The sequence below is a fragment of the Scylla paramamosain genome, chromosome 31, assembly GCF_035594125.1.
Source record: "Scylla paramamosain isolate STU-SP2022 chromosome 31, ASM3559412v1, whole genome shotgun sequence".
NCBI lineage: Eukaryota > Metazoa > Arthropoda > Malacostraca > Decapoda > Portunidae > Scylla > Scylla paramamosain.
In genome coordinates, this window is record NC_087181.1 from 4,354,830 (window position 1) to 4,372,769 (window position 17,940).

Sequence of the window (17,940 nt, forward strand, 5' to 3'; positions counted from 1 at the left end):
ATCAGGCTCCGGCTACCATGCGACTCCTATAAGAGTGCACTTCTCGTAAAGGAGCGCCGCACTCCTGCAGCAGTGACCCCTGGTACCTCAAATCCCTATGATAGTCACTAACTGATTGGGTTCTTCAGTTTTCAATGCCCCTCACAGCTAATTGTTCATCATGTGATGAGAGGAGGAGGAGGAGAAGGAGGAGAATAAAAACAAAGTCCAAACAACAAAGGTTCCTGAGGTCTATACTGGGTTGTTTGGGTAACTACTCTACGCTAACTAGTGGAAGAGACAAACAGGATAGCACAGAAAGAGGAACCAAACGAATACAAAAGAAGTCCAAACACTAACAGACCAAGAGGTCCTTGTAAGTCTGTTTGGGTAACTATTCTACTCTATTAGTGGTAGAGAAAGGATAGCACAGAAGAAGGGTCCTTCCATCCCCCACCCCCTATCCCTCCAGGCAAGGCTCACCTGAAAAAGGAAATGGTACCATGTTGTACAGAAAAAAACAACATGGAGTGTGAGAGGAAACTAAGAAAGACAGGAGGACTACTTCGACCACATACAATCTACATGCCAGCACGGACAGTACGGAGTGAACGTGTTCGTTATTCAGACATGAACAATGACAACCGGGAATTAGTGTCTACATACTTGTCAAGACAGGTTTTCAATGAGTGAACAGTACCTGAGTTAACGACGCTTGATGGAACACAATTCAACATATTTATGACACGATTGAAATAAAATGTTTGGCTTCATTTGTTTGAAATCGCTTACCTATTATTTGCTATTGTTTCTTGTAATATTAGACATGTTGAATCTTAGGAATAATTCGGGTCTGATATTTGTGAAAGCCTTAAAAGTTTAGTAAAGCAATATCAGATCCCCTCTTAGCCTGCGTTTGGAGAGGGAGAATAGATCTCGTTCTTTAAGGCGTTCCTTGTAGGGTTTATTGCGAAGCCTTCGAGTAATTTTCGTTACTCTACTTCGTATTTTTTTTTTTTTTTATAATCTCTCAATATTCCTTTTATAACAGGATGACAAAAACTGTATATTGTATTCAAAATGAAGACGTACAAGTGAGTTGTACAAGGTGAGATTTTTTTTTTTCAGATTGGAAGGTGAAAACTATTAATTTATTGGCAATTTCAATAACTTCGGGCAATGTTTGCCCGAAGTTATCTTTCTCAGGATCCAAACTTTTGATGGAGGATTACTTTTTATAATTTTCCTGCGGATTGCTATTTCCAATATTTGATACGTGGCATTTATCAAAATTAAAGTTATAAGCCACGTTTCACACCATTCAATGAGAGTGTATGCATCATTTTGTAAAGTTGGACGCTGGTTTGGTGTCAGTCTTGTTAGCAATTTTAGTGTCTGTGAATTTTGACAGTTTACTTCTGATTCCTTCGTCTATGTCATTCATATATATTATGAAGAGGATCTGCCCTAAAATTGAACATTGAGAAACGCCACTGCTTACATTAATCCAATTTGAAGAATTAGAGTTTCTGGTGACCCGGCACTACAATATATATTGTACTGTCAAAAAAAGAAGAAAAAACGAAAAAAAAAAACAATAAGGAAGAGGAAAGAAAAGAAGGTATAATAAGTAAAAAGAAAGAAGAAATGGAGAAGATGAATGAAGTATGGAGAATAACAAACGATCATACTACACGGGAAAGGGAAGATAATTGGCACTTGATATCGAGGAAACCGAGGAAACACAAACAAGGACACAGGACCCAAGCACTCCACAACAGGAAGACGGCCATACAACCTGGGAAGGCAGCCTGGGTCAAGGAGGGATTAACGGTAATGATAGCAGGGGCAAGGCAGAGAAAGGATTTGAAAGGGAAAGTAGGCCAGGAGGCGTGAGGCACCAAGAAGGACAAGTCAGCCTACGCCCACTTAACGCTCCGCCTCCAAACTGCCCCTATCCTCTGACTGGCTTCTGTATCAAGCACCACGCCTGTGGGCGGATCACATGCATAGATGAGCAATGTGAATAGTAGATACGTAAAATGTTATGAAAATTACGATAGTTTTTTGAGGGAAACAGGCAGTCCCAAACGACTGTATATTATAGCGTGTAACAGTGGAATAATTCAGTAGCGGAGAGTTGCGGAGAGTAGCAGACACAGACCCAGAGGTTCCACAGGGCCTGACCAGAGAGGGGTAGAGATGGACGGAATAACTTGAAAGTAAGTGCAGTTTGAAAGCGTATTAATGCAGTCTATAAATCAATGATCTTATTAAAGGAGGAGCAGGATGTTTAACTTATGTTTTATGTTTGTCATGACAGGTGTGTATGATGTACGAAGATTTACTCAGTCATGGAATGTTTATAGTAAGTGATGTGTTGCTGATATCATGTGTGTTTTTCTAACTGAACATTAATGGCGCCGACTGAATATTTGTTGTGTTTGAGCATTTGATATTGTCTGTGTTTTGCACGATGACTGCGCTGATCAGTGAATATGTTGAAGAAATACAAGGTAACACTTAATAACTTTGAATGATTTGAAGATGAATGCGAGTGAGAAATTTTGAGTTGTAAGAAATGTAAATAGTAGTTATCAATCAAAATATGAAAATGTTTGTGAGTTTCCCAGTAGCCTTTATAAACCAATTCTTTGCAACATCTCGGACCACGACACGTTAATCACTACTCGCTGTTTGCGGTCTGTCAACCAATCCTCTATCCTCGCAGCGAGGTCACCTGATATGCCGTGAGCTTTTACTTCATGTAGGAGGCGCTTATGAGGAACTTTATCAAATGCTTTTTGAAAATCAAAATAAACTATATCTACTGGCCTGGTATTATCACACATATTATGTAAGTCGTGAAAAAAGTCCAGTAAATTCGTTAAACATGAACGTTTACTACTAAATCCATGTTGAGCGTCCTTTATGATACGGTTACTTTCCAGGAATTCTACTGTTCTATCCCGTACCATTGATTCCACAAGTTTATCCACTACAAGTAACGGTGTCACACAATTAATAATAATGTGTATTGTATTTATAATGCTTCGCCTAGTTAGCAATACATGTACATGTACATGTATGTACACATACATAATGTAGATAATGTATTGTATAATGTAGTGAAGATAATGGGTGTTGGTGGATAAAGGTTGGGCGGACATGATCACGCCACCCTACGTCACACACAGGAGGATGGAAGGAGGATGAGGAGGAAGAGGAGAAAGAGAAAGAGAAAGAGAAAGAAAAAGAGCAAGGGCAAGACTAGGAGGTGTAGGTGGTGGCGGTGGTGGTGGTGGTGGTGGTGGTGGTGGAGGAATATACAAAGGAATATACAAAGAAGACGAAACAGCAACAGACCCTGTGGTTCTTACTTGGTTGTTTGGTTAACAATTCTACGCTATTAGTGGGAGAGACAGGATACCACAGAAGAACTCTCTTCCCCATCCCTCCTGCAGAACTTGGCAGGAAAAGGGAAATTATAACATTTGTATAGAAAAAAAACAAAAAAAAAACATGTAATTTGAGAGGAAAGTAAGAAAGAGATGATGTCTACTTCTATCACATCTAGTCTACATACGGTCCTATTTTTATTAGTGATATCTGATGAGGCGTTTCCTCTTCCTTAAACATGCCTGCGTGGGATACATGTTTACTAGATGACTATAGTGATGGGTTAGTTGCCCAGCAAGGACTCGATTCCTTATACCATTATTGTGGCGGGGTCAGCAGTAAGTCGCCGAGGAACCTGGCCATCACCAAGGTCTCTTTAATGTGATTCATTTTCTTTGTTGTGAATTAGTTGTTTTTCTTCCTCAGTGAAATATACCCTCACCAGATGACAGATGTAATCGCACCGAAAGACTAAATATCCGCGGTAAGATTTTTATGAGGAGGTGAACAGTGACAACCGGGGATTTGACATCAGATATTTATCAAGGCGATTTTTAAATGTTGCTATCGTATTCGAGCTGACTGCGTTTGAGGGCAATTCTTTCCAAATAAAAATAAAAAAATACATATATATATATATATATATATATATATATATATATATATATATATATATATATATATATATATATATATATATATATATATATATATATAAATGAGAGAGGTGAGGTCGAGGCGAGTAGATGAGGGAGTAGAGAGGATGGTAGGGGACGAGATGAGGGGACTAGGTGAAGTAAATGTAGATAAATTGTATAAATATTTCGTAGATAAAGTTCATACAGGTCAGTTAGCAAATATCCCGTATAGAACAATAAGATCACAAAAAAATGACCCTAAATGGATGACTGCTAGGTTAAAGCATTATATAAGGCGTAAGAGAAATATATATAGGAGATTAAGGGAAGGTAAAGAAGTTTTAAGGACACAATATAATGAATTAGTTAGAACAGTCAGGAAGTTAACGAGGAAAGCTAAGGACAATTATGAATCCAAGGTAGCCAGCCAGGCGAAGACGGACCTCAAGGGATTTTATCAGGTATACAGGACGAAGAATAAGGATACTGTAGGTCCATTAAAGGTAGCAGATGGGGAGCTGGTTAGTTCTGGGGAGGAGATTAGTAAACTTCTGAATGATTGTTTTTTAACTGTCTTCACCCAGGAAAACATGCAGGATATGCCAGATAGTGAACATATGTTTAGAGCAGATGAGAATGAGAAGCTGACAGATATTTCCATAACTGGGGAGATAGTGAAACAGAAGATAGATAGGCTAAAAAAAGTTCAAGTCACCAGGACCTGATGAAATATACCCCAGAGTACTTAAGGAATGTAAAGAGATTATTAGTGAGCCGTTAGTTTCTGTCTTTAGGAAATCACTGGAGTCGGGTGAGGTACCAGTAATGTGGAGGCAGGCTAATGTAGTACCCATCTTTAAGAAAGGAGATAAAACTTTAGCGTCTAATTATAGACCTGTCAGCTTAACTTCAGTTGTAGGTAAAATGTTAGAGTCAATAATAGCGAGGAACATTAGGGAACATTTAGACAAACATAACTTGATAAATCAGTCACAGCATGGCTTCACGAAGGGGAAGTCTTGCATGACAAACTTGTTAAGTTTTTATAGTAAGGTGTACGAGGCAGTAGATAATGGTGATAGTTATGATATCTTGTATCTGGACATTAGTAAAGCATTTGACAAGGTACCCCATGAAAGGCTCCTGAGAAAGGTTAGGGCACACGGGATAGATGGGAAGGTGTTAGGCTGGATAGGGTCATGGCTTAGTGACAGGCGACAGAGAGTGGTAATAAACGGCTCGAAATCCGAGTGGGGTCATGTAATCAGTGGGGTGCCACAGGGATCAGTATTAGGGCCATTATTATTTCTAATGTATATCAATGACTTGGATAGTGGAATCCACCATACTCACACCCATCTCCCCCTCCCTCTCTCCTCCGCCCCTATATATATATATATATATATATATATATATATATATATATATATATATATATATATATATATATATATATATATATATATATATATATATATATATATATATATATATATATATATATTAAATTTGAAAAGTTCATCATGATGTACACTTTTCAGGAGATTAAAGGAACTCTAAAGGTTTTGGGTTTTATATATATATATATATATATATATATATATATATATATATATATATATATATATATATATATATATATATATATATATATATATATATATATACTATACTATAGTATATAATGTATAGTATTTAGTATAGTATTCTATACTATACTAGGCAGGTCCAGTGAAAGGTATCACACTAAATGTATTGGTTCATCCAGACGAGTTAGCAGCACAAGCATGAAGGAGGGTGGATCTCACAGGTGTTCGCTTCTTACCAAGAAGCGGTGACATCCAGAACCAACAGCAACTACGATATCTGTGTGGTCTCTGGAGCCTTTGTTGTTGTTGTTGTTTTGTTGTGTAAGACGTTATAGGGAACATCCTGTGTCCTCGCAGTAACTACTCGAAAAGGGAGGTATCTAACTAGGAGTGGTGAGAGTTGTTTTTGTTTTTGTTGTTGTTGTTATCAGAACCACAAACGGAGGAAGGCGGAGGTGTTGTATTACTGAACAACAATAAAGAAAGAAGAATAGATGAGTCAGGCCACCTTGGCGGAGATACTCAAAAGTTATTTTCATGTTTTGTGCCGTGAATACTTTTTATGGCTAGACTGAAGTGGTACTTATTATTTTCTAAGTATATCTTTGCTGTTGTATTTAGGTTTGTACCGCTGAATGTTGGCAAGCTTTACATTTATTATTTTTGCTTCTTTTTATTTTCTTATTTGATCTTGTTATATATGTAATGGTGTTTGTTCGTTTTATTTTGTTGCAGCTGTTGTGCATATTTAACATTCTCAGCGTTTGAAGTGTGTTCTGTTTTCAGTGTTGTTTTCCATGTATCCATGTGTTCTTGCTTGGAGGAATTTGACACGTTTTATTTATGACATTTCGTGTTTTTGTTCAGTATTTATTCTTTCCTCTTTTGTTCATGTGTATGTTGTTAACTCATGCAGTAAAGGATTTCTGGTGGTTCTGTTTATGATGCTTCATTTTTAGCTTTTTTTAGAATAGTGAAGCTGCATCACTTTTTTATGTGGATGTTTTGATATTTTCAGGAAAGGATGGCAGGTGGTGCCGCGGTGAACACTCCCAACACATGCAGGAGGAAAGTGAGTACCTGCTTCATTACATCATGTGCCCCACTATTTTGGAACTCACTGTAAATTTTTTTTTTTTCCATGTCAACGGAAACCTGTCACTGTTGCCTGCCTTTCTCCTGTCAGCTTCCCACGAATCTATTAAGGAAAGAAAGGATGTGCTTCCATGGTATCGTGTCAGTACTATTATCCATGGAAGGATTAGTTTAATTTTTTTTTCCAAAGCGTTGTTTTGTCTCTCATTTTTCTGCCTCCCTATGGTATATATATATGAAAGAAGAAAGAATGTAAATTTAGTGTATAATGTTCATTGCTACATCTTACAGGGAAAAAAGTCCTTTGAGGATTAACAAAGATTCTTTTCAAAACTATAATTTTTGTATTCCAGTATTCGTGTGCTTATTTTAGTGTATGCATAGAGAAAAGGATATTTTCTATAATGATGTCATCTTTTTGGTATAAATATTTATTTAGAGATTCAGTTGAAACCTAACAATTAGCCGTTATTATTGCGTTCGTTCATATATATATATATATATATATATATATATATATATATATATATATATATATATATATATATATATATATATATATATATATATATATATATATATATATATATTGTATGTACGAATATATGAGTGAAGAAAGGAAAGATGCAATTACAATAAAATCCACAATAACAGGAATATTCACTTGAAGACTTTTTTAGGTAACAAATATCAGATCTTCAAATTTATATGCCTATTTATCCTTTAGTGTGTTTTACCGTTATGTAGATTAATACTATTTTGCACGTTATGATAAAGTGTCCTTGGAAACTATTATTGTAACACATTTCATTTAGTGTGAATTTGGTTTCCACGTAAAAAAAAAAAAAAAAAAAAACTCTCCTTCTATGGAGAAAAGATATTTATATTTTCTTTGTTCAATTGGTATTGATATTATTTTTAACTCTGATTTCCCGGGAAGCGCCACCACCATGATATTTGTGACCTAACCTAAGGTAACTTTTTAGCGTCATAACCTTTGTTGCAGCTTTATTCAAGTAAAATCAAAGAGAGGAAAGCTTGTATAGTTCTGTGAAGTGTTCTTATTTGTCTCTGTGTGTGTTGATTGTCGCCTTGAAAAGTCAAGGTGACGTGGGCCTTGATGACTAGAGCCGGCCCACACTATTTGTCTCCCTTTTTTTAGAGGCTCGTCGTTGTAGATTTCTGAAAATATTAGTTTTCCTCACGTTTTTATTTTCCTTGTCAGCGAATGAAAGATAATTCATGATTTTCTTAATCATTTAGTAACGTATTTAATATCTTTGGAGGGATCATTCCCGTAGCGGAGCGAGGGGGCTCTATTTTTGTTACCGCACATCTGTACACCCCACCGCTCCCGCCTGGCCCTGGAGGGCACAACGATGATTTGGCCAGGAGCACCTTTTGATGTGCATCGTATATAAAAGTTTCGATTTCATTTTCGGAAATACTTCTTGGTAACTTTTGAAGGCGTATCTTTGTTATTTTATTTAATTTCTTCGTCAGACTCACCTTTTTTTGCTGTATTTTGCATATTTCGATTTATCGGCATGTGGGCGAAGGTTTCTGCCTCGCAACTCGCACAACTATCGCCTCATCACTACAGATGGAGCTCGAGCGCACAAAATGCGCCAATTATTTGCCATAACTCACTTCATATACGGGAAAGGGTTGTGGGAAGAAGGTGTTGTGAGGAGTAAACATAGGATAAATTAGTTAAATCTAGAAAGGTAGCTAGCTCAGGGAAGGTGAGAAATAGCTTAAGTATTTACCACACAAAATGTAGCAGTATTTTGAATAAAATAGTCTTGCTTAGAAGAATAGTGTGTGTAGAGAAATTTGATATCATTGCTTTAACTGAAACTTGGCTAGATATGTGAGGAAAGGTATTTAATCCAGAGGTTAAGATAGATGGTTATACATTGTTCTATAAAGATAGGGAAAACAGGAGAGGAGGAGGCGTCGCGTTATACGTTAGGGACACATTACATTGATATATTAACAGTAGAATTAAAACAGATAACAAAGCAGAGTCGACAACATGTAATGCCTGAGGATATATATATATATATATATATATATATATATATATATATATATATATATATATATATATATATATATATATATATATATATATATATATATATATATATATATATATATATATATATATATATATATATATATATATATATATATATATATATATATATATATATATATATATATCCTCAGGCATTGCATGATATATATATATATATATATATATATATATATATATATATATATATATATATATATATATATATATATATATATATATATATATATATATATATATATATATATATATATATATATATATATATATATATATATATATATATATATATATATATATATATATATATATATATATATATAGGTGGAGTCTGATGGAGTAAGGACTATACACCTACTCCACAACATGCAATGCCTGAGGATGCCTTCCGTGAGGGTGAAACGTTGGAAGCAATAAAGTGATGAAAAAAAAAAACTCTGAATGTTTATCCTTTTCACCTCTAATATATATATATATATATATATATATATATATATATATATATATATATATATATATATATATATATATATATATATATATATATATATATATATATATATATATATATATATATATATATATATATATATATATATATATATATATATATATATATATATACGAGTATATACTCGTATATATATATATTTACCACCCAATTAAATCCTCACAACGCCAACCAATCACTGTCCATCATCCACCACGCCAGCCAATCACAGGCGCCACTCCAAGCAGCCGTGGGGCGCTAACTCCAATCTCCTTTTGTTTTGCTTGGTGGGGCCCAATTCCTGCTAAACATAACCCTGCCGCACCTGCTGCCGAAAAAGAGACACTGTGTAACTCTATGGCATGACCGGGACTCAGACGGTGACAGCAGTTAGTGGAGAGAAACAGACAGTGGCGACAATCAGTCCAGAGAAACACGCAAATTCATCAAAGCGAGAAGCAATGAACAAAACCAAGCCAGACAAGCGCAACAAGGCACCCAGGAAGGTTGGATGCTGCGCCTTCATCCACGCCTTCTTGCGGCTGTTCACACGCAAGAAGCGTGGGCAAGAAAAGCCTGCTATGATACACACTTCCCTGGAAGAGTCTCTGCCTGTGCTGACTCATCTCGGAGAGTCTGCGGTGCACCAGACTGTTATGGAAGAACATGTTATGGAAGAACATCTTAAGGAAGAACATCATATGGAAGAACATCTTGAAGAAAAACATCTTAAAGAAGAACATCTTAAGGAAGAAACTGTTATGGAAGAACATCTTAAGGAAGAAACTGTTATGGAAGAACATATTAAGGAAAATCATTTTAAGGAAGAACATTTTAAGGAAGAACACGTTATGGAAAAAATTATAGTGCAAGAATCTACTGCTAGAGAAGAAACTATTGTGAAGGAACCTGTTATGCAAGAACCTGGTGTAGAACATCTCATGAAAGAACATGAGGTCAAAGAACATCTACTCGAAAAACAAGAGGTCGAAAAACATCTGATGGAAGAACAAAACGTCAAAGATCATATGATGGAAGAACAAAAGGTCGAAGGACATGTGATGAAAGAACAAAAGGTCAAAGAGCCTCTGATGGAAGAACAAGAGGTCATAGAGTATCTGATGGAAGAACAAGAGGTCAAAGAACATCTGATGGAGGAGCAGGAGATCGAAGAGCATTTGATGGAAGAGGCTGTGCTGGAAGAGGCTGTGAAGGAACAGCCTGTGCGGGACAAGAGCATGGCGGCCCAGCCTGCAGTGGAAGAGCCTGACGACAGCGACTCTGATTTCGACGACGATGTCGCTGACGACTCAGGCTCCAAGCAGTCGTCTTGGGAAGAGTGTACGCGGCCTGCATGTCAGGGCAAGGCCTCCCTAGGCAAGGCCGAGAACAACAGCATGATGGCTACCGCCCCGCCCTCCGGCGCGCCCTCCACCACACACGAACTGCTGCTGTGGCCGCAAGGCGCCGCCCGCACCTTCCATAGCTCCGCTGTCGTCGACCCTCCCGCTACGTTGGTCATGGGCACCAACAAGCACGACACAGACCACCTCCTGACGCAGGCCACGGACCGCGTCGTCTTCTTCCACATGGATGACCTGCCCTCAGCCCACGTGTACCTGCAGCTGGAGCCCAAGGCTGTCAAGACCTGGGCTCAGGAAGTGGATGAGGCGGAGGAGAAAGGCCTGGACGTGTTCGCCCCGCAGACAAACTGCCTTCCCTACAGTGTGATACTTCACTGCGAGACAGGCGCCTCAGAAGAAAATCAGGCTGCTGCAGCTGCAGCCATTGAGATCAAGATGAGTGCCACTCAGAAGGGCAGAGCCCGCCGCAGGGCCTTAGCTGAAGCTCTTAAACCTTCAGCAGAAAGCGAGGCTGCCGCGAAGCCCGAGGAAACTCGCGTGTCAGCAGAAAATAAGGCTATTGCAGCTCTAGCCACTGAGATCAAGTTGAGCACCTCCCAGGTGCAAAGGGCCCGCCGCAAGGCCTTAGCTGAAGCTCTTAAAGCTTCAGCAGAAGGCGAGGCTGCTGCGAAGCTCGAAGAAACTCGCGCAGCAGCAGAAAATGAGGCATCAGCTGCGAGGATGAAGAGTGTTGCTCGGCTGCCGTGTGCCGAGAAAACCTCGCGCGCTGATTGCACCGAGGAGACTCGCACACCCGACAGGACACCCATTTGGCCCTCGCCCTCAGCGCGGGCGTCTGGGAGCGACGGGGATCCCTTGGTGACTAAAGCTACTGCTGCCCCGGCGACTCGTGGCGGGACGAGCGCTACGAGGCTAATGCCGCAAGGCATTAGCCGCCAGGACTAAAAGCGAGGACTGGGTCGTCGCGGGCACCCACTAACAGCCGGTATCCGATAGGACGCCCGTCTGGCCCTCGCCCTCCGTGCGGGTGTTTGGGACCCACGGGCATCCCTTCGTAACCACGTGGGAGGAGGCTGCGTACGGCGCCTTTCCCGCCCGCCGGCATTATTGAGACCCGTGTCCACGAGGGCGGAGCTAGAAATGAACGTTTGATTAACACTGTTGAGAGAGAGAGAGAGAGAGAGAGAGAGAGAGAGAGAGAGAGAGAGAGAGAGAGGAAAGAGAGAGAGGAAAGAGAGAGAGAGAGAGAGAGAGAGAGAGAGAGAGAGAGAGAGAGAGAGAGAGAGAGAGAGAGAGAGAGAGAGAGAGAGAGAGAGAGAGAGAGAGAGAGAGAGAGAGAGAGAGAGAGAGAGAGAGAGAGAGAGAGAGAGAGAGAGATCCGCTGCTGCAGGGCTGCCGCCTTCTTGTGGAGAGCATGTATGACGTGCAGGTGGCACCCCCAACAATGGGTGAGGCCGAGGGGTGCGGCACTGTGACATCAGTGCCTGAGGACGTGGCTGACGCTCTCGCGGAGCTGAAGAAGCTGTTGTATCCAGACACTGAATAGGACGCAGCTCGCGAAAAACAAGGGAGGCCGCAGGAAGCGTGGCAAAGGCAACAAGAGCGGCAAGAGTAACAAGAGTGATAAAGGTGATAAAGGCGGTAACAATGGAAAAGATGACAACAATGATAACAACAATAAGAAACAACAACAACAACAATGACAACAACAACATCAACAACAATGACAACAACAACAACAACAATGACAACAACAAGAATGACAACAACAAAAACAAGACTGACAAGAACAACAAGAATGACAAAAACAAGAACAACAAGAAAAACAAAAACAAAAAAAGTATAAAATACCCAAAACAGAAAACAAGAGTAAAATGAAAACCAAAGAAAATACAAAATACCAAAAAAGAAAACAAAAGAAAACAAAACAGAAGAAAACAAAAGAAAACCAAAAGAAGAAAAGTGTCAATAAGTAAAGAGAAGAAAGAATGCTAAACATGAAAAAAAGACAAGAATAATAAAAAAATAAAAAAAATAAAATAAAATAAGATAAATAAAAATCTAAAAGTTAAAAAATAAATAAGGAAAAAGTCAAACAAAAAGAGACAAGTACAAAGTAAAAACCAAAGAAAAAATAAAATAAATTTAAAAATAACAATATTAAAAAATAAAGGAAAATGAAAAAAAAATCGAATAAAAAAACAAGAATAAAATAAAAAAAACATAGAAACTATAAATAAAAAAATAAAAAATATATTAAAAAAAAATAAAAAAAATAAAAACTTAAAAAGAAAAAAAAAATACATGTCAACAGGTAAAGAAACAGAAAAAAAAAAGCAAGAATCAGATAAAAGAAATACGAAACATGAAAAACAAAAAAAAAAATGAAAGAAACAAAAATGTATGTCAATGAATAAAAAAAAAAAGTAAAAATACAAATATCAAAAACAAAACAAAACGAAACAAAAAAAATAAATAAATAAAAACAAGAAGTGGCCCAAAATGAAGGAGTTGAAACTCAAAGTAGCAGGAGACCAAGTGAACACCGCGAAGCACCGGAACGTTTACAAACACGGGACTCGGAGGAGGATTAGTCAAGTTCAAAATGTACATAAGAGCACAAATAAAATAAAATAAAAAAGTTAGCGTTTTGCATACAGTTTGGTTGAGTGATAGAATGAGAAAGGAAGACTGATCAAGTTTCACTTTGGTGGATCACCTGTAATGAGTGTACGTGTGTGTGTGTGTGTGTGTGTGTGTGTGTGTGTGTGTGTGTGTGTGTGTGTGTCAGTTGTCACCAAGCACATCACGGTGATGTTTGTGTTGTCAGCTCTGGTTTGCATTGCAGAACTGACAAGTCACTCCTTGGCGTTGTGTGTCAAAGATTGAGTGCACTCTTGACAATTCATTGCGTAAACTAAAAGTCCCAGTCACACTTAAGTTTTCCCTGTAATGCTTGTCTTGTAAATCATTTCATTGTTGTCTTAGTGATTCTCAAGGTAAATACACTCAAAATGTCAAATATTTTTTTGATTATCCCTACGATGTTCGCATTTTTTTCTTTTTCTACACACTTGAGGTAGATCAAGGGCAAAACACACTTGAGATAGATCAAGGGAAAAACACACTTGAGGTTGATCAAGGGCAAAACCCACTTGAGGTTGATCAGGGGCAAAACACACTTGATGAAGATCAAGGGCAAAACCTGACGGTGGAAAGAAATATCCACTAATTGTCTGCATAGACCTCCTCTTCACACAATCACACTTATCCTAGCCATCGTTTTCCTAAGTGTCGATTCTTGTTGTTACACCAAGAGTCTCACCGAGAGAGAATGTAAAGAAAGGTGTGAGTTTTGTGTTAAAGAGGGGAAACACATCAAGGTGACTATATCATCTACTGTTAATGACACACACACACACACACACACACACACACACACACACACACACACACACACACACCAGGGTTGGAAAAAACCCGGTTTATTTTTAAATCCACTTGGTTTTTTTTGGGATTTTTTGGGTTTTGTTGTCTTTTGGGGGCTTATTTATTTGTTTGTTTATTCCTCATATTTATATGTAAATCAGCTTAGGAAAGCAATTAAAAAGTAACTTAAGTAATTTAAAGTGGAACAGAAAGTATGAACAGTTTCTTTTGATGAGGAAAGGCACCGGCCAAGAGGAAGAATATATATATATATATATATATATATATATATATATATATATATATATATATATATATATATATATATATATATATATATATATATATATATATATATATATAAAGAAAAAAAAAGTTCCCCGAACAGAGTCAAAAGCGGTAATTAAAAATTAAAGGATAAGTGTCTTGAAACCTCCCTCTTGAAAAAGTTCGTCATAGGATGGAGGAAATGCAGAAGCAGTTAGGGAGTTCCAGAGTTTACCAGAGAAAGGGATGAATGATTGAGAATACTCTTGTATTAGAGAGACAGACAGAATAGTTTTGAGTGAAAGAAGAAGGTGTTGTGCAGCGAGGCCGCTGGAAGAGGGGAGGCAAGCAGTTAGCAAGATCAGAGAAGCAGTTAGCATGAAATATAGCGGTAGAAGATAGGTAGAGATGCAACATTGCGGCGATGAGAGAGAGGCTGAAGACAGTCAGTTAGAGGAGAGGAGTCGATGAGACGAAAAGCTTTTGATTCCACTCTGTCTAGAAGAGCGGTATGAGTGGAAGCCCTCCCAGGCATGAGAAGCATACTCCATACATGGACAGATAAGGCCCCTGTACAGAATTAGCAGCTCTGGGGATGAGAAAAACTGATGGAGACGACTCAGAAAACCAAACTTCACAGAAGCTGTTTTAGCTAGAGAGATGAGATGTGAAGTTTCCAGTTCAGATTATAAGTAAAGGACAGACCGAGGATGTTCAGTGTAGAAAAGGGAGACACTTGAGTGTCAATGAAGAAGAGGGGATAGTTGTATGGAAAGTTGTGTCGAGTTGATAGATGGAGGGAGGAATTGAGTTTTTGAGGCATTGAACATTACTAAGTTTAATCTGCCCCAATCAGAAACTTTAGAGAAATCAGAAGTAAGGCGGTGTCATCAGCGGTGTGTGTGTGTGTGTGTGTGTGTGTGTGTGTGTGTGCGCGCGCCACATACAATAAAACACCCATTCTAGAAGGTAATATCGAATACGATTTTATACATGCAAATGTTATTATTTCACTTATCAAGACGAATGCTTACTCCTGTCCAAGAATAAAGAAGAACAAAGGAGTCTTGCAGCACCTCTACTGATAACTGACTGACTGACTTGACTGAGGCTTCCCAACAACAAGGTCATATCCAAGAATAATGAAAAGCAGAGTTGTCTTCCAGTGACTCTGCTATTCACAACTGCCGACTGATTGACTTTATTGAGGCTTCCCAACTTCTACTTTTTTTCTTTCTAGATTAGTCTTCGATGTTTTTCCTTGGTCTTTTTTTGTTTTTTTTTTGTTCCTATTTTGACTTTCCCTTTTCTTAGTGTACTTTTCTATAAATCTTTTTCATAAGTATATGCAGCATTTCTTTCCATATAATTATTTTTTTGTGTTCAGATGTTTGTTCCTTTCATTCTTCATCTATTTTTCTTTTCCCTGCTCCCCTTCCTCCTCCTCATCCTTGTCTTCGGTTATCTATTTCTTCCATTTCTTTTTCTCTCTTGCAAGTCAACTGGGTTTTTTCCACCTCTTTCCTTTTTATTCAGTAGTAGTGAATGGATTGACAGTGAACGCGTTAAGATAACAGTGTGTGTGTGTGTGTGTGTGTAAAGACGGCTCCTACTTAATGAAGCAGTTTCCCTACCTGTATTTCTAACAAAAGTGCCAAAAGAAATGTTTCACGATCCACCGTATCGCGAAACATTTCTGCCCGCACCCCGACTACTTTCAAGAGGCTGTAGTTGAAATTACACGAGTTTTAAGAGTGTTTCTACGGTTCTAGTGATAGACTGGTGAGGTCTCTACAGCATCAACGGGAGAAGCAGTCTTGAAAACCCAGGTAATTATCTCTGTGGCCTTTGAAAATAGTCTGGTGAGAAAGCAAAGCTTTTCAGAATACAGGCACGTAACGAGTACACCTTGCTTCATGAAAAACAAGTGCATTTATGATACCTGAGACTACCTTCCTACATTCCCCCAGTGACTGTATTGTATTTTTTTTTTTCTTTATCTCGCAGCATTAGCCTGTCTCTCATTGGTGAAAACACCCACACTACATGCATTACGTTATTTCATTAGTTTCAAGTCGCTATTTCAAATCTTATACATATAAGCCTCAATAAATACGAAAGTTGTTGTGTTGGCCTGCTTCACGTCTGCCAATCAGAGCGTTCTATTTTTCCGTTTTGTTTTGTACTCTTCGTAAAGCTCACGTACCCTTCATTTGTCCTTACTTCTTGCCTCACACTGTATTGGTAAGTGTCTTCTACTGCTAATATAATCGTGATTCTATTATTTTGTATCATTACAAGTAGTATTGCGAGAGTGGCTCTGTTCTTAGTGACAATTACCTCACCACAGTCTCCACCAATCAGCACCAAGTATTCAAGTCACGTGATGCTCTCTCCTTGCCGCCTCCTCAGCCATTCGCCCTGCGCCCGCTGACGTGACAAGTCTCCGGTTGTGTTACGGCGGTGAAGCAGTGTTGCGTTTATCCTTGGCGAGCATGTTGTGGTGGACTGCGATGTGGAGGGAGAGGTGGATGTGAGTATGGCCTAGTGGTGGATAGGGAGGAGTGGATAGTGGAAGAGAGATGTGGAGAGTAGGATGGTGGAAGGGAGAGGTGGAGATGGCTATGGCGGACGTGACTGGGTTGAGGTGGTGGTTGTGGTGGTGTTTGGTATGGTTGGAATGGTTGTAGGGGGTGTTGGTAGTGATGGTGAACGTGACTGGCTTGTGGTAAAGGTGGTTGTGGTTGTTGGGGATGGTGGTGGTTGTGTAACAGTGGTGGGGGTAGCGGACGTAACGGTGTTGTGGTTATTGAGAGGTTGGGGTGGTGATGTGGTGGTGGTGCTAGTTGGGAGTGGTGGTGTGGTGGTGGTGATGCTACGGTTGTCAGGGTTTATAGGAAGATGGTCGTGTGTGTGTGTGTGTGTGTGTGTGTGTGTGTACTCCTGTAATCAGCAAACTGTAGTCACTCGTTCGCTTGTTTCACCTGCCTGCTTCAGGCCTTCTTTCTCTCCCCTCTCCTCCCTCCCCGCTCCCTTCCTAGCCTGCCTGCCACCCTCTCCCCGCTCTTTCTCGCCTGGTCTCCCCTGCTTCTCGTGTCCCAGGTGAGTGTTACCTTATTTTGAGTCAGTATATAATGTTTTTTTATTTGAGAATGAAGTTCCACACGTAATGAAAGGTAGTAATCTGTGGTTTTGAATACAATTATTGGACTATTTATGTAAACTTGCAATAGAAAATTAATTGTATTAGGAAATGTGTGTATATTTAAACAATTTCATCTATACAATGACCTGTGTGTGTAAGTTGGGAAGCTGAGCAGATAAATACGAGTACACCACCTATCTATCTGTCCGTCTTTCAGTCAGTCATTCTGTTGATGGGGGACTGGTGGAGAGACAAATCTGTGTCTGTCTGTCCGTCTTTCAATCAATCACTCAGTCGGTCAGTCAGTCAGTTGATGGAGGACTGGTGGAGAGAGCAATCTGTGTCTATCTGTTTGTCCGTCTTTCAGTCACTCAGTCAATGTCAGTCAGTCAGTGTCAGTCAGTCAGTCAGTCTGTCTGTTGATGGAGGACTGATGGCGAGACC

At 38.9% G+C, this 17,940-nt stretch overlaps 1 protein-coding gene across 4 annotated transcripts in view; it reads left to right on the top strand.

Moving 5' to 3' along the window:
• Positions 1-17,940, top strand: part of LOC135116399 (uncharacterized) — a 294,907-nt gene that overhangs the window by 59,841 nt on the left and 217,126 nt on the right. For 3 of the 4 annotated variants that reach the window (XM_064033836.1, XM_064033838.1, XM_064033840.1), the window contains exon 2: positions 6,624-6,677. Coding sequence is in view for 2 of the 4 variants with exons in the window: in XM_064033838.1 (XP_063889908.1) it covers positions 6,630-6,677 (48 nt within the window). In the remaining 2 variants the exon portion in view is untranslated. Of the gene's footprint in view, positions 1-6,623; positions 6,678-16,697; positions 16,885-17,940 lie in introns of those variants that run through there. The other variant, XM_064033837.1, reaches the window with a different exon arrangement.